The sequence below is a fragment of the Pogona vitticeps genome, chromosome 4, assembly GCF_051106095.1.
Source record: "Pogona vitticeps strain Pit_001003342236 chromosome 4, PviZW2.1, whole genome shotgun sequence".
Lineage (NCBI taxonomy): Eukaryota > Metazoa > Chordata > Lepidosauria > Squamata > Agamidae > Pogona > Pogona vitticeps.
The window spans coordinates 204145406-204170109 of record NC_135786.1 but is presented as its reverse complement, the minus strand read 5'-3'; the positions used below and the strand labels follow the sequence as shown (position 1 = coordinate 204170109).

The 24704-nt window shown below is 41.4% G+C and overlaps 1 protein-coding gene across 1 annotated transcript in view; it reads right to left on the bottom strand.

The window, feature by feature from the left end:
• CRISPLD1 (cysteine rich secretory protein LCCL domain containing 1) overlaps positions 1 to 11016 on the bottom strand; it is a 48259-nt gene extending 37243 nt beyond the window's left edge. Inside the window, exons 1-2 of the mRNA XM_020787504.3 lie at positions 10878 to 11016; positions 8978 to 9299 (exon numbers count right to left, since the gene is read on the bottom strand). Coding sequence (XP_020643163.2) covers positions 8978 to 9235 — 258 coding nt within the window. The 5' untranslated portion in view covers positions 9236 to 9299; positions 10878 to 11016. The remainder of the gene's footprint in view (positions 1 to 8977; positions 9300 to 10877) is intronic.
• Positions 11017 to 24704: the final 13688 nt, after the last annotated feature.

Sequence of the window (24704 nt, the reverse complement as noted above, 5' to 3'; positions counted from 1 at the left end):
GAAAGGAAACTGAGGATAGAGGGTGGGGGCAGAGCATGCACAGTAGGGAGAGGAAGTGAATTAACTAATGTTTTAAGCTATAGATTGTCCCAAATATGTCAGTGCCTCACTGGAATTAGATGGAATGATACAAAAACAATTCAGAAAAATTTAGTGGCAGGTGCCAACAGGAGATCTGTCACTCACACCAAAGAAGCAGCAGTGACCAAAGAAGGAAGGATTGAAGTCTCTGATTACCAACAACTGCTAATCTCCATGAACTTCTCAGAAAACTTTGGCACCTTATGCTACCAATTTCCAACTGCATTTTTGCACTCTGATAATTTCGTCTGAGTGGAAGACAGGAGGGCCTGGCATCCTCTGGTCCATGGGGGTCACAAAGATTGGACACAACTTAACAACTAAACAACAACAACAAAATTGTCTGAAAATTTGAAGATTCAAGGTTCTTCAAAATCCTAACAGAATACTACTGTGTATATTTTAATTATCTTGTACATCTTGAAGTCAATATAGAAATAGTGAATAAAGTGTCCATTTACACTGAATGAAAACCAAGAATGAAATTTTACAATATTTGTAAATTTATCATATTGTTTTAAAAAATATTGAGCTGCTTTGTACGGGATAATTTTTTTTTCTTTCTTCCAAGCCACTAAGGAACCTTTAAAAGAATCTGCCACTGCTGTTACCCTCCAATTGCAGTAGTTGCTTGCAAAACAGTATGCTTTACCAACACGAAGCGAGCAGCCAAGGAATTCCTAGTTGCCCGAAGAAGGCATTTATCTTAAACAGAACTTTGGGGAAAACACCTCTGACACTTGAATAAAATGGGAGTCTTGTTAAAGCTATAATTAAGCTACTTGCCAGTTTACTACATGGAAAGTACTCCTATACACTTCAATCCAGAAACTAAATGAAAGGAATATGCTTCCAGAAAGGAGTCCAGACATTCAGTGCTATCATGCTTACTCCATTATAGCAATTAGAAATGGGCATGAACCACTGGTTTGGCAGGGTTTGTTTCCCTGGTGAACAGCTACTGCTGAGGCAGCACCCACTGGAGAGGGTAGAGTGCTGTGGATCAGCTGTTCATCCAAGAAACAAATTACACCAAACCACCACACAGGACCTCTTCATGGATTGCTGCCTTGTTGTGGCGCAGCTATGGGCAGGGACACCCAAGACGGACAAGTCATAGTGGAGAGATCTGACAAAACACGATCCACCTGGAGCAGGAACTTACAAGCCACACCAGTATCTTTGCCAAGAATACCTCATGAATAGAAACAAAAGGCTAAAATATATGATGCTGGAATATGGGCCCCTCAGGTCGGAAGGCATCCAACATGCTAGTGAGGAAAAGTGGACGACAAGTACAAGTAGCTCCACAGCTAATGAAGTGGTTGGGCCAAAGCCAAAAGGATGCTCAGCCGTGGACATGCCCAGAAGTAAAAGGAAAGTCTGATGCTGCAAAGAAAATACTGTATAGGAACCTGGAATGTAAGATCTATGAACCTTGGTAAGCTGGATGTGGTCAAACAGGTGATGGCAAGAATAAACATTGACATCCTGGGTGTCAGTGAACTAAAATGGATAGGAATGGGTGAATTCAATTCAGATGATTATCATATCTACTATTGTGGGCATAATTCCATAGAAGATATGGAGTAGCCCTCATAGTCAAGAAAAGAATGGGAAAAGCTATAGTGGGATATAATCTTAAAAATGATAGAATGATTTCACTACAAATCCAAGGCAGACCTTTCAACATCACAATAATCTAAGTTTATGCACCAACCACCAATGCTGAGGAGACTGAAACTGACCAATTTTATGGAGACTTATAACACCTTCTAGACTTGACACCAAAGAAAGATGTTCTTCTCATTATAGGGGATTGGAATGCTAAAGTAGGGAGACAAGAGATAAAAGGAACAACAGGGAAGTTTGGCCTTGGAGTTCAAAATGAAGCACGGCAAAGGCTAATAGAGTTTTGTCAAGAGAACAAGCTGGTTATCACAAACACTCTTTTTCAACAACACAAGAGGTGACTCTACACATGGAAATCACGAGATGGGCAATGCCATAAACAGATTGATTATATTCTCTGCAGCCAAAGATGTACAAGGTCTATACAGTCAGCAAAAACAAGACCTGGAACTGATTGTGGCTCTGATCGTCAGCTTCTTATAGCAAAATTCAAGCTTAAACTGAAGAGAGTAGGAAAAACCACTGGGCTAGTCAGGTATAATCTAAACCAAATCCCTTGTGAATACACAGTGGAAGTAAAGAACAGAGTTAAGGAACTATATTTGATGGACAGAGTGCCTAAAGAACTTTGGATAGAGGATCCTAATATTGTACAGGAGGCAGCAACAAAAACCATCCCAAAGAAAAGGAAATGCAAGAAAGCAAAGTGGCTGTCCAACAAGGCCTTACAAATAGCAGAGAGGGGAGGTAGGGAAAGCAGACTTTCAAAGAATAGCAATGACAAGAGGGCCTTCTTAAATGAACAATGTAAATAAATAGAGGAAAAGAATAGAAAGGGAAAAACCAGAGATCTGTTCAAGAAAATTGGAGATATTAATGGAACATTTTGTGCAAAGATGGACATCATAAAGGACAAAAATGGGAGGGACCTCACAGAAGCAGAAGACATCAAAAAGAGGTGGTAAGAATACACAGATGAATTATACCAGAAAGATTTGAATATCCCGGACAAGCCAGATAATGCGGTTGCTGACCCTGAACCAGACATCCTGGAGAGTAAAGTCAAGTGGGCCTTAGAAAGTAAGGCTAACAACAAGGCCAGTGGAGGTGATGGCATTCCAGTGGAACTATTTAAAATCTTAAAAGATGATGCTGTTCAGGTGCTACATTCAATATGCCAGCAAGTTTGGAAAACTCAACAGTGGCCAGACGACTGGAAAATTCAGTCTATATCCAAATCCCAAAGAAGGGCAGTGCCAAAGAATGCTCCAACTATCATACAATTGCACTCATTTCACATGCTAGCAAGGTTATGATCAAAATCCTCCAAGGCAGGCTTCAGCCGAGAACTCCCAGAGGTACAAGCTGCATTTCGAAGGGGCAGAGGAACTAGAGACCAAATTGCTAACATGTCTTGGATTATGGAGACAGCTAGAGAGTTCCAGAAAAACATCTACTTCTGCTTCGTTGACTATGGAAAAGCCTTTGACTGTGTGGACTGCAACAAACTATGGGAAGTTCTTAAAGAAAGGGGAGTGCCTGACTGCCTTATCTATCTCCTGAGAAATGTGGGACAGGAAGCAACAGTTAGAACTGGATATGGAACAACTGACTGGTTCAAAATTGGGAAAGGAGTACGACAAGGCTGTATATTGTTTCTCGGCTTATTTAACATATATACAGAAGACATCATGTGAAAGGCCAGACTGGAGGAATCCCACAACAGAATTAAGATTGCTGGAAGAAATATCAACAACCTCTGATATGAAGATGATACCACTCTGGTGGCAGAAAGTGAGGAAGAATTAAAGAACCTCTTAATGAGAGTAAATGGTAAAGGTAAAAGTTCCCCTTGACAATTTTTGTCCAGTCGTGTTCGACTCTAGGGAGCGGTGCTCATCCCCGTTTCCAAGCCATAGAGCCAGCGTTTGTCAGAAGACAATCTTCCATGGTCACATGGCCAGTGCGACTCAGACAAGGAACGCTGTTACCTTCCCACCAAGGTCGTCCCTATTTGTCTACTCGCATTTGCATGCTTTCGAACTGCTAGGTTGGCAGGAGCTGGGACAAGCGACGGGCACTCACTCTGTCGCGTGGATTCGATCTTACGACTGCTTGGTCTTCTGACCCTGCAGCACAGGCTTCTGCGGTTTAGCCCGCAGCGCCACCACGTCCCACGAGGGTAAATGAGGTTAGTGCAAAAACCGATCTGAAGCTCAACATCAAAAAAACTAAGGTCATGGCCACTGGTCCCATCACCTCCTGGCAAATAGAAGGGGAAGATATGGAGGCAGTGACAGATTCTACTTTCTTGGGTTCCATGATCACGGCAGATGGTGACAGCAGCCACGAAATTAAAATAGCCCTGCTTCTTGGGAGGAAAGCCAATGACAAACCTAGACAGCATCTTGAAAAGCACAGACCTCACCTTGCTAGCAAAAGTACACATAGTCAAAGCTATGGTTTTTCCAGCAGTGATGTATGGAAGTGAGAGATGGACCATAAAGAAAGCTCACTGTCAAAGTATTTATGCTTTCGAATTGTGGTGCTGGAGGAGACTCCTGAGAGTGCCCTGGACTGCAAGGAGAACAAACCTATCCATTTTAAAGGAAATCAACCCTGAATATTCACTGGAAGGACAGATCCTGAAGCTGAGGCTCCAATATTTTGGCCATCTCATGAGAAGAGAAGACTCCCTGCAAAAGACCCTGATGTTGTGAAAATGTGAAGGTAAGAGGAGAAGAGGACAACAGAGGATGAGATGGCTGGACAGTGTCACCGAAGCTACCAACATGAATTTGACACAACTCCAGGAGGCAGTGGAGATAGGAGGGCCTGGCGTGCTCTGGTCCATGAGGTCACAAAGAGTCAGACTAAACGACTAAACAAAAACAACAACAAAACCACAGAGCAGTTTGTGCCTATCTCTAATAGCAACTCAGAACTACACTAACGGAAGTTTTAACATATCAAATTAAAGTTTCTCAACTGCTCCACAAGCAAACAAGCAGAACCTTATTATTTATCTTGAGGAGAACAATGGTGCTCCATTTGCAGTGTTCAGGTTATATTGGATCATAGGCATGATTAGTCCTTCTAAAGTCAGGGGAACTGAAGTAATTCCAATGAGTCTATGCTGCAGCATCTTTTAGGTGAAGAAAGTTTTCTTCACATTTGCTTTTAATAAAGATCATATTGCTACATGGAATAGAAGTAGAATTTTCATCAAAGATTATCTACATAACAAGTCATATATGGAAATACTGCTGGCAGACCCTCCTAAACACATCCATGTGTTGGCTGTAAAGAGGATAAGGCTAGAGGCGCAGCTAACCTTTGCCTTTTAACCATCTATGTAGCTGCCACATTCACCTTTCTGCTGTCTTCCAAAGGCATTGCCCAGCTTTCTTGTGGCAGAAAGAGCAGCTCCAGATTCCCATCAAAAGCTTTCCTCCATGCTGAAAAGTGTGCCAGGACTACACCCCTAGTGTCCTCAGTGAGAAAGTGACAGTTTCACATAGCAAAACCCTTTTATCAGTAGAGCTAATGTGGATAGCATTTTTTTCCCTGTTGAATTAAAGTTCTGCTACTATTCCCAGCCATAGTAATACAAAAATTACTTGCTTATTCGCCCAAGCACCAGTTCCCACTTAACTAAGGAGCTTCTATACTCAGGTAAGATGGAAAGAACTCTGACTGTAATCACCTATATTTAGTGGGATGGACTTTTTTGTAGTCCCAACAAGTATGTGGGCTACTCTGTGCAAAACCGAACACCAAGTCATCACCTGATTTAAATGTCTGCAAACTTTTCCTCCTCCACTATATCTCAAAATATAAGGTAGACTGCATATCTTTAAGGTCAAGCCCCTCTCCTTGCCTCTCCCATGATTATTTTTACAGCATCTTGCCTAAGTAAAACATTTGGCAATGTCCATAGCTTACATACTTCTTGGTACCTTTTCAATTGACCTAATATAGCTATTACTCTAGTAAGCACTTTGGAATGTGATGGCCAATGGTGCTACTTCTGGGTTGCTGGTTTTCCTACCCGAGACACTGAGATGTATAACCCTAAAGTGTTCTTCTCAGCAGGAAAGGAAGCTCAGCCAAGCAAATGGAGCTGCTAACCCCTTTTCTGTCCCATGCCATTTGATTGAGAGGACTCTTTTATAGGGGGACAGACAGAGGGAGAGCCACTGAGTGCTGAGATGGACACTGAAGATGCAAGTCACATGGAGACGGTTTATTCTAAACTATGAGCAGGAGCTTAGTTAATCTGCACTAGTTGCAGATAATCCAAATTGGAGTTCATTATTTACAAGCCCCTCCTTTGACTTCATCATGGAAATCGCAACCAAATAATAATTAGATGTGACCAAAGTTGCTTGAGTATTTCCAAGTATCAGGCCCTGCAGCAGTGACAATCACAAATGAAGAAGCAAATCAAGAAGTACCTCACAGGAGAAACAGTTTTGCATTACAATGGTTGGCATTCAAGCTTCCTGTTATGAAATTTGGAATAGCCTGGCTTGTGGCATTTCTAACATCTAGATCAAGTGTGCAGAGCACAGCCACATACGAAAGCACTATGTTCAGTGGAGGTACAGAAAACATCTGGAAGCTTTCTTCTATTTAGCATGCTTTTTTCTGTTCATCCAACGTAGTAATAGTAGTTTATCAATTTATTCAAGAAACAGCATGATCTGCAATTCCATTATTAAAAGGCAGTAACTTTTGAAACTAGCAAAAGTAAAACTTTAAGGGGAAATCCCCCAAAGTTTTCATGTTTACTAATCTCAGAACTATAACAGCTGTATATACTAACTCTCAAACTGCCATGTTATTTGAATCCATACACATGTTGACTGACACACATGAGCATTTAAAAATGTATTCAAACTATTTGGTACCTGATTTATGGAATGGACAAAAATCTCAATCTCCAGTCTAATTAAGAAGATGCTGATTCAACCCAATAGTCTTCTATACTTTTTTTCTTAACTCCATCAATGCCAGTCCTGCTTCAGGACATTTACCAATCTTAAAGTATTATTACTATGGAGAGATCGTACAGTACCTCAGTGATAAGCAGATGCTTCTTCTACATGTTTCCAATGATCTTCATACATATTTGAATCACTGACTTTTCAGTTTAAAAGGATAAGATAATAAATGATATTAAATACATTCACTTAGATACCGTAAATCTCTGCCTGTTCAAGTAGGCTGTGCATTGGTAGAGAAATGCAGTTTCTTATGTTCCATTCAGCCAAATTAGGTCTATCTAAAGAAGCACAGGACAAGAGAAAAATCACCCCCATGTCTCTCTGGTAACATGACTCATGAAAAAGCCAATGATATTACAGCCACCACCAAAATGTAACCTAGCACTGGAGGATCTCATAGCAACAACTCTACAGTAGACACATCAATCAAGAGGCTGAGGCAATTATAGTAGCCTATTGTAGGATGTATTCCAACACAAAGTTAAATAGAAAGGTTAATTAATCAGAATCCCAGCATTCCAACAGAAGAGTTTATATGTGGTCAATCTCATGGAGTATTCATTTGCAATTTCATCTTATTTTTGCAGTTACAGTTCTTGCCCAATAGAACATCATTATGCTTGTGTATTGATTAGGATATCGATAGCCTACCAATCCTTTAAAATACTTAAAGTAATTGAGAGAAAGTATGTAATGAGAGATCAATAATGTTCTGTAACAGAACACAAACAAAATCCACATGTTGGACAAGGAAAAAGTCTTATCAGCATAGCACTATATTTTGAGATAAGATGGGCTCAGATCATATTTTAAAAGCTCAAAGTAGCACTTCAAACAAGGCCCAAAGGTACATATACAGCCAGTTCAATTGCCACAAAATTAAATATATATAGCCTATTTGACATGTTAACTTCAGTAATATGGATATTCACACAATGCTGTTAGAAATATTTAGAAAATCACACTGGCAGAATCAAACACAATGTCACTTCCAGTGCCAGCTCAATGTAGATGGATTGCAATGCCATCAGCCCTGAGCATCTGCATGCTCCAGAGTGCCAGATCTTAAATATACTTATAATGACCCCAATCCAATGTGACACAGTGCTGCAAGTGCAGGATAGCAGAATTTCCTTCCTCCTCTTTCTGCTGAAGGCCCTTGGCATTGCCCAATAACCAGCTCTCGAAGATTTTTGGGTTGGGTGGGTTGGGGTGAGGTGAAAGATGCAGTGCAGAAATCACTCCACTTCTACTGGATTCCACTGTGGTTTTGGTATAAATTATGCCCAAAGTCACTCCTACTTTTAGCAAGTCAGCCACTTATTTTCCAGCCTTCGCAAGGGTAGGTTTGTTTGGCAGAAGTGGCTTAGAGCAAGCTCTATCATGCTTAGTTTTGTATGCTCTCTCACAGAAAATGAACTCATTATGAAGCAAGCTGGGGATATGTGTCCATCACTAGGCAACAGTAGCCTAGGGCAGCAATCCAATATATGCAAGTCTCATTGAACATAGTAGTACTTACTTCTGAGTGAATGACCATTCTGAAAAGTAAAAGGTTGAGAACCTTTGCATTTCCTGTAAACTGATCAGAAGGATTACAAACTCACTTTCTATAATAAATTGTACAAACTTTCCAACGTGGCACTATATAAATCAGTACAATGGATCAATAAAAATTAAGCAGTTCTAAGCCTGCAACATTTTAATATAAAAGCAGGGATTAGTGTATTGTTTGTCCTAATAAATATTGCCTCCCTGTGGATTTTCTATATGGACCAACATAGCAACCTCTGCTTTTATACTCAATTTTTGATGAGAGAGTTAAGTACATACTAAAGACTTCCACATTTAATATAACTGAAGTATTTGGCCAAAATCCACTTCCTACTCCCAGTCAGAGTAAATCCATTGTACTGGTTTCCCTAAGTGGTGGCTCAGCGCAAGTAATATGACAGACCTAATCTAGTTGTTACTAACATATGGATTGAGGCCAGTTAATGGTCCTATTCAGACCATGTCATGACCAATCCAGGGCTTTTTGGTTACTACAGTATTCCTACATATAATGTAGTAGTGCACATACCGAACTAACAAAAAACTGCATGCTGTTCTGTTGCATCTATTTAACAAAATGTTGAGTAGAAAAGAAGTGTTATAAAGCATACAGATGTCAAATAGATAATGTATTTATGTTGTTCAGTGACTGAATCATTATTATTGTTCCTCTCCAGAGACTAGATACAATGTATCCTTACCATATATTCCATATTGGAAGCCTGTGGGTACACCTGACCCCGTAATTTATTATGAAGATCCAAGATACTCTGCATATCACTGTCAGTGATAGCCCTCTTCCCCCTCTGCTTGGCAACCCACCATTCGCCATCCTCATTCATGTACTTTTCCAGCAGCTCCTCAAATAGTGTTGCATTGGGAAGTACCATAGCAGAAACTGTTTGAGCTATGAACAGTAAAGCAGTTACTCTGAACCCTTCTTCTGCTACACTCTTCATGATGAATAATCTGAAATCTCTTCTGTATTAAGTTCCAGGCGAAGTCTTCTTCCAGGTATGTTGGCTGCAAAAGCAAAACAGAACAAAGTGGTTTTGAGGTTAAGATACTGTGATGAATTAATTTACTGAATAACAGAAGTCAAACTGTATTTGAAAAAGGAAGATTCTAATGTGGTATCTAAGGAGACTGACTAAGAAGGCAGCTAATGCAAACACTCAACATTTACACTGTGAGTATGAATGCTAACTTATCTTCACCCTCATGAACTGAAGACTGTGGAAGGGAGCTGAAGAAAACTACTTGAATGCACATTTGAGCATGAGTATGAAAGAGCCTCCTTTTCCTCAGTAAGGTGCTTAAAATGAGGCAGTCAGAATTAACTGATTAATTACATTCTCTTATGAATGAAACATTAAAAAAAATATTTTTGCAACTTCAAAATACAGTGTACATAAGAATCAAAAATTAGGAACAAAACATTGTGGACAAGAAAATTAAGGCAGTCAGAATTGTGTGTGTGTGTGTGTGTTAAGGCACAATATAGCCACAAGATTCCAGCCAAGTGTAAACACCTCAAGGCTGCAGTCTTAAACCCATTTACGAGGAGTACAGTAACTGTAACACAGCAAGAGTCACTTCTGATTAATCATGCACCCAACAGCATCTGTAACTTGTTTCCAGTGGGGATATAATCACATGCATAAGATTCACATCAAAGTGATTGAGAGGTGAAAGTATCTACAAGCACTGAACTGTGCAGTAAATGTGTGAAAAAGCATTTATTCTATACAGTACTTTGAAAATAACGAGCATTCCCTATAACAAAATTCAAGAAAGGGGTTTGCCACACCTTTAAAAGAATACATTATCTGGGGATGCTTTACATGAGTAAATTAAGGTACCAGCATTCAAGAAACTGACTGTTGTACATATCTTGAGTATTTCTTCTGAGCATGTGCTAGTTGCCTGCAGTCATGTGTAATTCTCAGCAATCAATGAAACATGCATGCATATGTCTCAAGCCAGGATTGCTTAGTTTGAAAAGTGGCCACAACCTTACAAATGTTTCATCGCCTCCTGTTTAAAACTGTCCGATAAAGTTGTGACTCAAGTTACTGATAGGGTAAGATGGACAAAGAAAGGAATGTGTTTATTATAGCACAATAGTGTCTGTCTATGATATCTGTAAAGGGCTGCTAATCATGCAAAAAAAAAAAAACACTTAATTTTTAAATAATGTTTCTCCTTATCCTTAAACTAGCACCACAGGCAGCAAGGTTGCAATTACAACCTTTGTAGGTGTGTATCTGTGTGTTTTAAATACATCCAAAAGGTTCACCTCTTCCTGAACTTTCCTGAAGTTCGGTTCTCTCTCCCACCCACCGCTCCCTCTTTAATCTGTGCAGGAGCAAAGAAAGCCTTCGCTGCAGTCGGCTTGCTAGAGCGACTTTCCCTCCCTTCTCTTAAGCACAGATGGGGTGGTTAGCCGGCCTCGTCCCTATCTGGGTTTCTTCATCCGGCTCTGGAAGCACCGCAACCCTCCCCATTCCCAGCAGGACAAGGAGAGACGAAAAAGAGGTATAGCGAGGCTCGGCAAAGCCCCCGCGCGCCCTTCTGCCCTGGCCGAAAGAAAACTCTTACCTCGGGCCTCTTTTGGGAGCAGCTCGCGTTGTCTACGCGTATACATATATATGATATATACCACTCGGGAGAGAACCAAGCGCCCCCTCCCCCCTTCGCCCTTAGCGAAGGTGGCAGCTCCCTCGTCCGGGCGGGAAGCGCCGGCAGCAAACTTTTTGCGCCTCGTAGTTTGCGCCCGACCTACAGCGCCCCCGAAGCGCTGTGAGCTTCCCGCGCGCTGGCGACGTGGGTGTCCCCGCGCCGGGCCCGGCTCTTAGAAGCAGCCGCGCTGACAGAGTCTCTTCCCCTTGCAAGTAAGGGCCGCCTTTGCTCGCCTGAGGAGCTAGCGGAGGGCTTCTCTTCTCCCCGCCGGTGCCGCCACCCTCTTTATCCCGAGCGCTGAGGGCGCCCACCACACCCACCGTGACGCGCTCGGGTTGTTCTCCCTCCCCCCTCCCCGCTCCCCGGCATCCGGCCCGCGGGCCTCCCTGACCTCGTTTAGGTGAGTGGAAGCCGCCGGAGGAGCCGCTGCCCACGTCAAGGGCTCGGTGACACGTTGGGCGTGATCTCACTCCAAGACCTACTCCGGGGCGGGTCAGCGGGCAATTACTCGGGCTGATGTAGAAAAGGAGGGATGGTGGCTGGAGGAAGTCCTAAAAACTAACCCTCTGAGAAGGATGAGGCCGAGCCGGGCGCGTTGGAGCCCTGATCCCGGCTCGAGTGACAGGCTGACATTCAAAAGATGGCACGCCACCACTTTTTTGCCTGGCACTGTTGTGGAGTTTGACGGCTTGCCTGCTAGCGCAGGGAAGCAGATCCTCCCATTGAGGGCTGGTCCTGCTGAATTTGAAGAGAAGCAAAGCACTTTTGTGGCCCAAATGTAATGTGCCAGAGAAGGAACGGCGGCTCCATATAATGATGACACCTTGGACTCTCATGAACTCCACTTTACCAAATTAAAGGAACAAGAGTTCTACAATGATTGCAATGTAATAATGCTAGATATCTTTGCATACCCAATACCAATGTGCTTGTGTTCACTGGTGCTGATTTGAATGATACCCAACCTTTTATGTGACAGCATCAGAATTTAAATCCACTGAATCATTTCACTCATTAGGTCTGATCTACGAACTGGACTCATCTTATGATCACAGGCACTGTTTCCATATCTCATGAAATATATCACAACTTTCATAATCAGGAAAATATCATGGAAATGATAGATCCTAAAATGATTACAATTTGTGTTTGGGCTGTTAAGTATCAGAAAGTAAATAAGCACTTAAACTTTATGACTCTGCTCCAAAAGCATTTGTTTGATTTATGGAAACATAACGTTTTTGCAATCCTGACAAATGTGAGTCTGACTGAATCTGGAATGAAGCTCCATATAGATGTTAAAATTAAAACTAAATTATAGGTAAAGAAAATGTAAAACACAACCCCTGTCTTAGATGGACATCTTAACATAGTGAGGGGATCTGTGTGTGTCAGGAAAGCGCACACTGTGTTATAAGTGCAAATTCCTAGCGGGTTCTCCCAAGGTGGAACAGTCAAAGCCATGACGCCAGACCAAGATACATTCATCCTCTTTGGGGAGTAATGGCCACATCAAAAGAGAACAGATACTGTGTTTCACCAAAAATAAGACAGGGTCTTATATTAAATTTTGTTCCAAAAAAATGCATTAGGGCTTATTTTCAGAGGATCTTTTATTTTACAGCCATGTCATCTTCTGGTTGACGCAGAATGCTGCACAATGGTGGAGGATGGGGTTTCACTTAACTGGGGCTTATTTTTTGGGGGAGCTTAAGGCTTATATTACGAGTAGAGATGGGGACGACTCACCATTTTGGCAAGTCGTCCCACTTTGTGAGTCGTCAAAAGCTGATGACTCAGGAAGCATGAAGTTGCCCCCATGAAGCGACAAATAATGACATTATTTGTCGATTTATGGGGGGTATTAAAAAACCACCCCCGCCATCCCCCTTTCCTATTACAAACAAACAAACAAAAAACCATTCTACCTACTGGCTGTGGATCAGCTGATCAGCGGCAGATAGGCAGCCACCCACCACAGCCACCCAACCCCACAGCCTACCTCCCACCCCCTTCCTCTCCCTACCTTAGTCCCACCCCACCCCTACCAACACCCCCTGCCTATTAAAAAAACACATAATTCTGCCTATTGGCCCATTGGCTTGAAATAGACAGACACCCCCCACAGCCACCCAACTGCACAGTCTGTCTCCCACCCTCTTCTTTTCCCTACCTTAGCCCACCCCACCCCCTTCCTATTAAAAAAAAACAATTCTGCCTACCAGCCACCGTTAATGTAAGGGGGTGCCTGTGGGGGTGGGGGAGAGCTAAGGTAGGGAAAGGAAGGGGGTGGGGTAGGCTGTTGGGGTGGCTGGCTGTCGGCAGCTGCCTATCTGCCACCAATCAGCTGATTGGGGGCCAGTAGGCAGAATTGGGGAGGTTGTAATAGGAAGGATGAATAAAAACGGGTAAATATTCATCCCTTTGTATTTGTGGGGGTTTCTGGTACCCACGAGTATGAAGGGATGAATGTTTAACAAATCAGCTATATTCATCAAAAAAAGCCAATCTGTTTTTATATTCATCCCCATCTCTAATTACGAGCATCCTGAAAAATCATACTAGGGCTTATTTTCAGGTTAGGTCTTATTTTCGGGGAAACGGTAGATTGGGAAATTTTTGTAGGGCAGCTACTTGGCAGCAGCAGTCCTGGTGACTTGAGTTTCAATGCCAGTGAAACCCAAGCTAACCCTTGCTAGTACTGTACAGAGGAAAGTGATGATAAACATATACTCTATATTTCCTACTTCAAAAAGCCTATGTTGAGAAGATCCAAAATTAAACAAGAAATAGTTGTGAAAGATGAGACTCCCAAGTTGGAAGGCATTTGATCAATTATTGAGGAGGAAGAAAGAATAAACAAGAAAAGAATTGCCATCAATGAAGCAACTGGATGGAAGGAAAGCAAAAACATTTAAGAAATTACTATACATTGAAATACTCCTGCTTTTGCATTGGATTTGACACAATTGAAATCAGTGTAAACCAACCCCACAATAAAAACAATTAATATCCAGTAAATAAATTAAAACCATTAATTTGCACACAATCCAGGCTACTGGAGTGTACCAAGTAATTTCAGGGGGGGGAACAGTCTGTAGCTTTATAGATTACATCAAAGCATTTGACTGGATCAGGAAAAGGTATGGATCATTCTAAAAATAATGAATCGTACCTTGGATATACCATAAGAAAACAAGAGTCATGGAAAAAGAAAATATAAACTTGAAAAAGTGGTAAGCAATAGAAAAAATAACAAAGATCTAATGTAAGATGGATTGAGTCAACAAAATCCTTGCACATTCTACTCCCCCTCCACACCAAATAATTCATTGGTGTGATTTTTGTTTGATCTTTTTTAGTATTTATAAACTTACTGTTTTTAACTTTAAATATTGTATTTTAATGATGTAAGCTGTCATGGGTCCTGTTTAAGGAAAAAGGTACTGATTTTTTTTTTTAACACAGTAGCTCACGACACTAGTTATTATACTGTGGTTGCTTTTCTGTCATTTTAACATTAAGTGATGCCTCGCAAGATGAAATTAATTCGTTTGGCGAATCATGTCATCTTGCAAAATATTTGTCTTGCGAGGCATGCTTTCCCATAGGGGTGCATTGAAATTTAATTAGTGTGTTCCTATGGGCGAAAAAAGTCAGAAACAAAAAAGTCAGAACAAAGTCACTTACAGTACGAGGTATTGTAGACTGAGCCCCACTCCTCACGGTGCCTTGGTAGCCCCGGAACAGCCGGACTCTGTGTGACCCAAGCGCCGAACAGCTGAGAGGCGGCAGCCATTTTGTGGTTGTCTCCGCCCCCCCGCCTCTCAGCTGTATGCCTTTTTCCATGCGGGGCAAGCCCTGGGAAGCCTCTGAAAGCAGAGCTTGCCGGGGGGGGGCACCCCATGCGGCCAGCACCACTTTCAGAGGTCCCCGCCAGTCCTCCCAGCACTATCAGAGGACTGACGGGAGACCGCTGAAAGTGGTGCTGGCTCCCCACCCCCGCCTCTCAGCTGTTCGGCGCTGGGTCTCAAAGGCTCCCCAGGGCTTGCTCAGCATGGAAAAAGGCAGGGGGAAATGGCGGGAAATTCAGAAATGTTGCTTTTCCCCTGCCTTTTCCCATACTGGGCTCTGGTCACACAGAGTCCAGCTGTTCTGGGGCTACCAAGACTCTGTGAGGAGTGGGGCTCCCATAGGAATGCATTAATTAAATTTAAATGCATTCCTATGGGAAACCGTGCCTCACAAGATGAAAATTTTTTCCTCTTGCGAGTCACCCAAAAACTCGCCAGATGCTTTCGTCTTGCAAGTTTTTCATTGCACAAGGTATTCATCTTGTGAGGCACCACTGTACTTGTTTGGTTGGAATCCCCTTTAGGGCTAATGAGAAAATGACATAGCATTTGTAAATACCGTGTGTAATAAAGCTTATAAAGTAACAATAAACAAGCAAACAAACACAAACACACAAAATGTAGGAGATTATTTTGATTATAACCTGCAAAAAGGAATTATCATAGAATTCATCACACTATTTTTTTGATGTAACATCACTACGTGTTCATTGTGAGAGAAAAAAGTGAAAGAGAGGGAAACAATTATAATGTCTCTGCTTGTAAAATGTTACTTCCCACTTCTGCCTACATAAGAAGCAATATCACTATGGGGATTATGAGAAACAATAGTTCTCATCACCCTGGGCCATTAGTGGCTTGTAGACTAGAATGGGAGCATTTCATCCCTAACTTTTAGGGGTCAGCTTCACTGTCCCTGTCACAGGCCATCACAGCCCTGGATGTAATGATGTCACAGTCTCTACAGAAGGCTATTAACATTATTTCAGTATATAACTAACATTTCATTTTGCCACCCATACTGCCACTATTCCATGGGTAAAAGGTTCCCCTTAACAATTTTTTTTGTCCAGTCGTGTCCGACTCTAGGGGGCATTGCTCATCCCCGTTTCCAAGCCATAGAGCCAGCGTTTGTCTGAAGACAACCTTCTGTGTTCACGTGACCAATGCAACTAGACACCGAACACCATTACCTTCCCACCGTGGTGGTCCCTATTTATCTACTTGCATTTGCATGCTTTTGAACTGCTAGCTTGATGGGAGCTGAGACAAGCAATGGGAGCTCACTCTGTCACATGGATTCAATCTTACGACTGCTGGTCTTCTAACCCTTCAGCACAGAGGCTTCTGTGGTTTGACCCAAGGCACCACCACATCCCTTATTTCATACTGCTGGTACTATTCCATACTTCACAAATATTTCAGCATTCCCATTACACAACAACAAGCCAGACCAAAAAAAAAAATCCTACTTGGCAACCCTGATTTAAAATGAAGAGAAAAGAAATGCTGTAACTGGTTTCTGATTTAAAAACATTTAAATCCTAGTACTATCGTAACTGCAGAAATAAAATGGGGTTTTATACATCCCTGATGCTCAACATGTTTACTTAGAATTAAGCACCATTCTGTTATAGAAAAGAGCAAGAGTAATATATTTTCAAAATTAAAATGATAATAAAACAAGCGCCTGTCAATTTGAAAATACCTAATCAGCTACCCTGTGACTATAAAATCATTTTTAAATTTTGAAACAAGAAAAAAGGACATTGAGGAGAATAGTATAATCCCATTGTGAGCCCTGGCATGCTCAAAAGGTAAAGGTAAAGGTTCCCCTTGACAATTTTTGTCCAGTCGTGTTTGACTCTAGGGGGCGGTGCTCATCCCCGTTTCCAAGCCATAGAGCCAGCGTTTTGTCTGAAGACAATCTTCCGTGGTCACATGGCCAGTGCGACTTAGACACGGAACGCTGTTACCTTCCCACCGAGGTGGTCCCTATTTATCTACTTGTATTTTGCATGCTTTCGAACCACTAGGTTGGCGGGAGCTGGGACAAGCGACGGGAGCTCACTCCGTCATGTGGATTCGATCTTATGACTGCTTGGTCTTCTGACTCTGCAGCACAGGCTTCTGCGGTTTAACCCGCAGCGCCACCACGTCCCCCTGGCATGCTCAGGGAAGGCCAAACTGATAACACTAAGCATGCTTTTGCTGTTTCTCTTTGATCATATGATGGTCCCTAAGCTGCAAGGTTGTGAATATCAAAATCCACATCTAAATTCACAAACACTGCTAGTAAAGTTAACTGATCCAACTTTACTTTCAATACATGTATCATGTGAAACAAACATTTTGCTTTCTCTAACAATAGACTGAATAATCTCACAGTTTAGCACCACTTTCTCAGAGAATTTTGCTTCGCAACCAGAAATTTTGGTTTATTCCAAAACTATTCTCAGCTGGAAGATTTTTTAAAAGCTACCAGTGGCAACAGTAACCTCAGAGAATAGTATAAAGCATAGCATTGTGGGTCACCCATACATTTTTCTGCAATTATGTGCTAGCATAATTACATGACAGAGAGGGACCACACTGGTATCAGAGTTTCACTCTAGGATTCCTGTGGAATTTCGTGTGAAAAGGTTCAGATATATGAAGAACATATATCATTCACTGCTCTGTAGTTCTAAAGAAAAACAATTAGACCACTGTTCTGGTTCATCAGCTTACATCATAGGCATGAACTACAATTTTTAAAAAAGGCAAAAATGGTAACAAGAATGAGATCAGACTTTGTGGTGAACTGATGTCCAGCCTAACCTGTAAAACTCTCCCTAATTACTAGGACCACTAACACTATTTTATACAGGTCTTAAACTTATCTGGGAAGCACACAGTTTGTACATTCTTGCCCTCCACACGTAAGAGCAGAACGTCCTCACAGTCCTGAAGACCCTCAGATGGAAAGCTGTCAGAATTCTGACAAGGTAATGGAAATTTGGTGACATAAGGCCTAAAAGAGGCATTTTAGCAGGCAATCAATGTAGGAGGGTGAATCAGTTAACACAGGGGAAAGAACCAAGATCAAGATGGTAGAGTCCACCTACAATTAATGTACATTTAGTGTACTGTGAAAACAGAATATATCCCAACAAAAATAGATGCATGAAGATTGTGGATATCATTTTTTTACACTGTTCTGTTTTATTTTGTAAGCCGCCCCGAGTAGACATGGTCTAGAGGGGTAGGGTAAAAATCCAATCAATCAATCAATCAATCAATAGGCATTTTGGAGTCCATACAGTAATAAAATGAAGGCATGTATTGTTTTTGTTTAGTCCTTAAGTCGTGTCTGACTCTTCATGACCCCATGGACCAGAGCACGCCAGGCCCTCCTGTCTTCCACTGTCCCCCAGAGTTGGGACAAATTAATATTGATAGCTTCAGTGACACTGTTCAACCATCTCATCCTCTGTCATCCCCTTCTCTTCTTGCCCTCACACTTTCCCAACATCAGGATCTTTTCCAGGGAGTCTTCTCTTCTCATGAGATGGCCAAAGTATTGGAGCCTCAGCTTCAGGATCTGTCCTTCCAGTGAGCACTCAGTGTTGATCTCCTTTAAAATGGATAGGTTTGTTCTCCTTGCAGTCCAGGGGACTCTCAAGAGCCTCCTCCAGCACCACTATTCAAAAGCATTAATTCTTTGGCGGTCAGTTTTCTTTATGGTCCAGCTCTCACTTCCATACATCACCACTGGAAAAACCATAGCTTTGATTATGCAGACCTTTGTCGGCAAGGTGAAGTTTCTGCTTCTTAAGATGCTGTCTAGGTTTGTCATTGTCTTTCCTCCCAAAAAGCAGGGCTCTTTTAATTCCGTGTCTGCTGTCACCATCTGCAGTGATCATGGAGCCCAAGAAAGTAAAATCTGTCACTGCCTCCATATCCTCGCCTTCTATTTGCCAGGAAGTGATGGGACCAGCGGCCATGATCTTAGTTTTTTTTGATGTTGAGCTTCAGACCATTTTTTGTGCTCTCCTCTTTCACCCTCATTATGAGGTTCTTTAATTCCTCCTCACTTTCTGCCATCAAAGTGGTATCATCTGTATATCTGAGGTTGTTGAGATTTCTTCCAGCAATCTTAATTCCGGCTTGGGATTCATCCAGTCCTGCCTTTCGCATGATGTATTCTGCATATAAGTTAAATAAGCAGGGGGACAATATACAGCCTTGTCGTACTCCTTTCCCAATTTTCTAACTGTTGCTTCCCGTCCCACATTTCTCAGGAGATAGATACGGTGGTCAGGCACGCCCATTTCTTTTAGAACTTCCCATAGTTTGTTGTGGTTGACACAGTCAAAGGCAATCCAAGTACGGGGAGATAGAAAAGGAGAAGCCAGTGGTTGACAAACTGCTCTTCTAGGCTGACTCAAGGAGGCAAAAGTACATTGTCCTAAGGACTTGCCATAGTTTGCTGTGGTCGACACAGTCAAAGGCTTTTGCGTAGTCAATGAAGCAGAAGTAGATGTTTTTCTGGAACTCTCTGGCTTTCTCCATAATCCAGTGCATGTTAGCAATTTGGTCTCTAGTTCCTTTGAAATGCAGCTTGTACAGTTCTCAGTCCACATTCTGCTGAAACCTACCTCAGAAGATTTTGAGCATAACCTTGCTAGTGTGTGAAATGAGGGCAATTGTACAGTAGTTGGAGCGTTCTTTGGCACTACCCTTCTTTGGGATTGGGATGTAGACTGATCTTTTCCAATCCTCTGGCCGCTACTGAGTTTTCGAAACTTGCTGGCATATTGAGTGTAGCACCTTAACAGCGTCGCCTTTTAAGATTTGAAATAGTTCAACTGGAATGTCATCACCTCCACTGGCCTTGTCGTTAGCCATGCTTTCTAAGGCCCACTTGACTTCACTCTCCAGGACGTCTGGCTCAAGGTCAGCAACCACACTATCTGGGTTGTCCGGGACATCCAGATCTTTCTGGTATAATTCCTCTGTGTATTCTTTCCACATCTTATTTAAGTCTTCTGCTTCTGTGAGGTCCCTACCATTTTTTCCTTTATCATGTCCATCTTTGCACAAAATGTTCCTTTAATATCTCCAATTTTCTTGAATAGATCACTTGTTTTTCCCTCTCTATTCTTTTCCTCTATTTCTTTACATTGTTCATTTAAGAAGGCCCTCTTGTCTCTCCTTGCTATTCTTTGGAAGTCTGCATTCCATTTTCTGTAGCTTTCCTTATCTCCCTTGCATTTTGTTTCCCTTCTCTTCTCTGGTATTTTAAGGCTTCGTTAGACAGCCACTTTGCTTTCTTGCATTTCCTTTTCTTTGGGATGGTTTTTGTTGCTGCCTCCTGTACAGTGTTACAAGCCTCTATCCATAGTCCCTCAGGCACTCTGTCCATCAAATCTAGCTCCTTAAATCTGTTCTTCACTTCTACTGTGTATTCATAAGGGATTTGGTTTCGATTATACCTGACTAGCCGAGTGGTTTTTCCTACTCTCTTCAGTTTAAGCTTGTATTTTGCTATGAGAAGCTGATGATCAGAGCCACAATCAGCTCCAGGTCTTGTTTTTGCAGACTGTATAGCCCTTCTACATCTCTGGCTGCAGAGCGCATAATCAATTTGATTCAGTATTGCCCATCTAGTGATGTCCACATGTAGAGTCACCTTTTGTGTTTTTGGAAAAGAGTGTTCATGATGACCAGCTTTTTCTCTTGACAAAATTATTAGCCTTTGCCCTGCTTCATTTTGAATTCCAAGGCCAAACTTCCCTGTTGTTCCTTTTATCTCTTGACTCCCTACTTTAGCATTCCAATCCCCTATAATGAGAAGAATATCTTTCTTTGTTGTCAGTTCTAGAAAGTGTTGTAAGTCTTCATAGAATTACTCAGTTTCAGCCTTTTCAGCATCAGTGGTTGGTGCATAAACCTGGATTACTGTGATGTTGAAAGGTCTGCCTTGGAGTCGTATTTAAATCATTTTTGAGATTGTATCCCAGTTCAACTTTTCCCACTCTTTTGTTGACTATGAGAGCTACTCCTTTTCTTCTATGGGATTCTTGCCCACAATAGTAGGTATGCTAATCATCTGAACTGAATTCGCCCATTTCCGTCCATTTAAGTTCACTGACGCCCAGGATGTCAATGTTTATTCTTGCCATCTCCTGTTTGACCACAACCAGCTTACCAAGGTTCATAGATCTTACATTCCACGTTCCTATGCAGTATTTTTCTTTGCAGCATCAGACTTTCCTTTCACTTCCAGGCACATCCACAGCTGAGCGTCCTTTCAGCTTTGGCCCAACCACTTCATTAGCTCTGGAGCTCCTTGTACTTATCCTCTGCTCTTCCTCAGTACCATGTTGGATGCCTTCTGACCTGAGGGGCTCATATTCTGGCATCATATCTTTTAGCCTTTTGTTTCTGTCCATGGGGTCTTCTTGGCAAAGAGACAGGAGTGGATTTCCAGTTCCTGCTCCAGGTGGATTGCGTTGAGTCACAACTCTCCACTATGACCTGTCTATCTTGGTCATATATAGTGTAGTCATATATAGTGTCCATTTTGGTCACTATGACCCTGTACGGCATAGCCCATAGCTTCTCTGAATTACTCAGGCCCCTTCGCCATTACAAGGCAGCAATCCATGAAGGAGGAAGGCATGTATTCAGTCTGCTAAATGTATGCAGGCCATCTCCATTAGCAGGTGTATTTTCTAATGCTATAATGCTCCGTTTTCTTGGATGGGGGTACAGCTATTGGGCCTGTTTGTTATCTGTCCTGGCTCAAGACATTTTGGTACCTGAAGTGAACCCTAGAGTATCTCAGAGCCCTGACAGAAACAGCAGGCCTAGTGCTACACTGTACAAACACAATATCCTACTGTTCTTCCTGTTTTCCCATGTTTCATTACCCTACTCGATGGCAAGACCCGCCCGTTGACTAGCAGGAACACCCAAGAGGAGAGTACTAACAACAGACACGGGATTGTGTTGGTTATCTTTGCTTACTTAAGTTTTTTTCTCTGTGTTCAATAGAAAAGAAATAAGACAAAAGTGTTTGTTCCATTCACCTGTGCCTATGGTCAAATATTGGCCAAAATCCTGTTGAGTAAATTGTGCCTGCATAGAATTGAGGATGTCACTGACAGGGAAACTGCCAATAACTAAAGAGTTTGCTTCAATCCTAGGTTGATCTGACTCACTTGCAACTCATATGCAATCAGTCTCATTGTGGGCGCCCAGAAGCCACTGGCAATGGTGCGGCTAAAAAATATTGTAAATAAATAAAATAAAAATAAATAAATGTTGGGAAACCCCTAGAACTAAGGCAGGAACTCTTTAATAACTAGCAATCTGCAACTGCTGCTAATGACATCAGTCTTATGCAAGTGTAATTTACTCAACAGGATTTTGGCATAGTCACCCGAATGAGATTTTGTTTCTCTTCCAGATTTCAGTAACATGGATCTTCAGAAGGTTGAGAACCTTCTGAAGATCCAGGTTAATGAATCTTCAGAATCTTCCATAACTTCCTATTGAGGTTGAGTAGAGCCTGTTGGGAGTTGAACAACCAAGTACATAATATTTAATAGCACACTCTTGCCAATATTATTTAAGGACATTCAACATGTCCTTTAAATTGTACCAAACCTATGGATCACATGTAACCAAGCACTTGAAAATCTTGTGATCATTTATCATCCAATATCAATTAATGATGTTCAAGATTCTAAATAAAACTGCATTTTACAATGAATTGAAAATTCATCTTTAGAAAAGAATTTTGTTAGCAGCTTCTTAACTTTTGCCTAGTAACCATTTGGCTAGAAGTGTTCAGATTAATATTTTAAAGTCTATGGAGGAGCACTTTTTAATTGAGTTCGATTATACAAAAAATTAAAGTACTGCTTCCAGCTGTATTCAAAGAGCACTCAGAAGAAACTTCATGAAAATCTGATTTTTCTTGTAAATCCCAGAAGATAGATTCAATTTCCATTTTAATTAATAGTTTATTTGCTACTCATTTACAGTTTAGCTCATGGGCCTGAATGTTAACCTGGCTAAACAGTGCTTCCTTGTACTGATTAAATCACTTTACAGATATTATACCAGGGTGGTGATGGATGGGTGCGCTTGCACCTATTCGGACTGTTTCTGGATTCCAAAGAATAATGAAGTATAAACAAGTATTAGTCCCACTTTCTGTTTGTGCTACTCCATGCTCTGACTGTGGGATGAATGGATGGCTTTTGGCACTGGTTTGATTTGGATGATTTTTCAGTGTTTTTCAATGTTGAAAGCTCAACAGAATTTTGCATTTATGTATCTCTTCTCTACAGCTGTATCTCCCAGCCATCTTTCCAGGCCATGCTGGCTAATGGATTCTGAGAGCTGTGGTGCAAAAAAATAATCTTTCCAAGAAATGAGCATAATCCAATAAGGAAAGCAATGGAAAAGAAATTAAATTGAGTTTAACTTTAACCCACTGATTTCAGTGTGGTGCTAGGTAATGGGTACATTTTTCAGATGAGGATCTAAATCTGGTCCTATTCAGGCAGTCAGAGCTAAACATTGTCGGGGGAATCACATTAGCCCTGCCCCCTGCCACTGCTTCCAATTGGCAACACTTGTAGAGAATGACTTTCTCCTTCTTTTTGTATACTCATAGAAGCTCTGGAAGTGATGTGACAGACGTTAATTTTCCAGAATACAATTCTATCTATCTATCTATCTATCTATCTATCTATCTATCTATCTATCTATCTATCTAGCTAGCTAGCTAGCTAGCTAGCTAGCTAGCTAGCTAGCTAGCTAGCTAGCTAGCTAGCTAGCTAGCTATTTATTTATTTATTTATTTATTTATACATACATACATACATACATACATACATACATACATACATACATACATACATACATACATACATACATACATACATACATACATACATACATACATACATACATACATACCCCACCCATCTAGACCAAACTCTACTCTGGGCGGCTACATCATGTGTGAGCTGCCTTGATCTATGCACTATATGTAACTTGATGTGAGTACTCAACCTTCACTGAAATCACTACATCTTGCAGTGTTCATACTCCACTAAGCTCATCATTTAGCTGCTTGGTAGGCTGTGGGTAGTGCAGCTTTTGTTGGGAAGGCGGCATGCAAGACAAATCCTTCTGGCTCATCGTTGCAATCAGCTCCTGTTAGGACAAGAAACAGTTGATTGAGAGGCTTGTAGGCTTGCAGTTATGCTAAGAAGAATGATTTGTAGGAAGAGTAATTCTTGTGCACTGAATTACTCAGCACAGCACAGCCATGCTCCGACTAGCTCACTAAACATCTCTTTAGTTGGCTGGCTAGAGTGCAAATTAAAAAGGTGGTGTGTGGAAGAACAGGCGAACAGGAAGGATTTTGCCAACCACCTGTACATATATATAGAAGCCACTTGGTAAGTATGTCTAGGGTTGCAATGTCCCAATGGAGTAACACAGAGAACACCAGAAGTGTGAATAGAAACATGGCGGTCTAGTAGAACACAGAGTTGTATTTATTTATTTATTTATTTATTTATTTATTTATTTATTTATTTATTTATTTATTTATTTATTTATTTATTTATTTATTTTTGTTTGTTTGTTTGTTTGTTTGTTTGTTTGTTTGTTTGTTTGTTTGTTTGTTTGTTTGTTTGTTTATACCCCTCCTATCTAGTCATTTCGACCACTCTAGGTGACTGTAATGATCCTTCCTTGCAAAATTTTCTAAATTCTCTTCAGAGACAGAAGACAAGTCTCTGATTTTTAGGTTAACCTGTTGAATATTTAATTTCTGTTGTCATTCATAATAAAGTTACCTGCTTCATGGAAGTATAATATG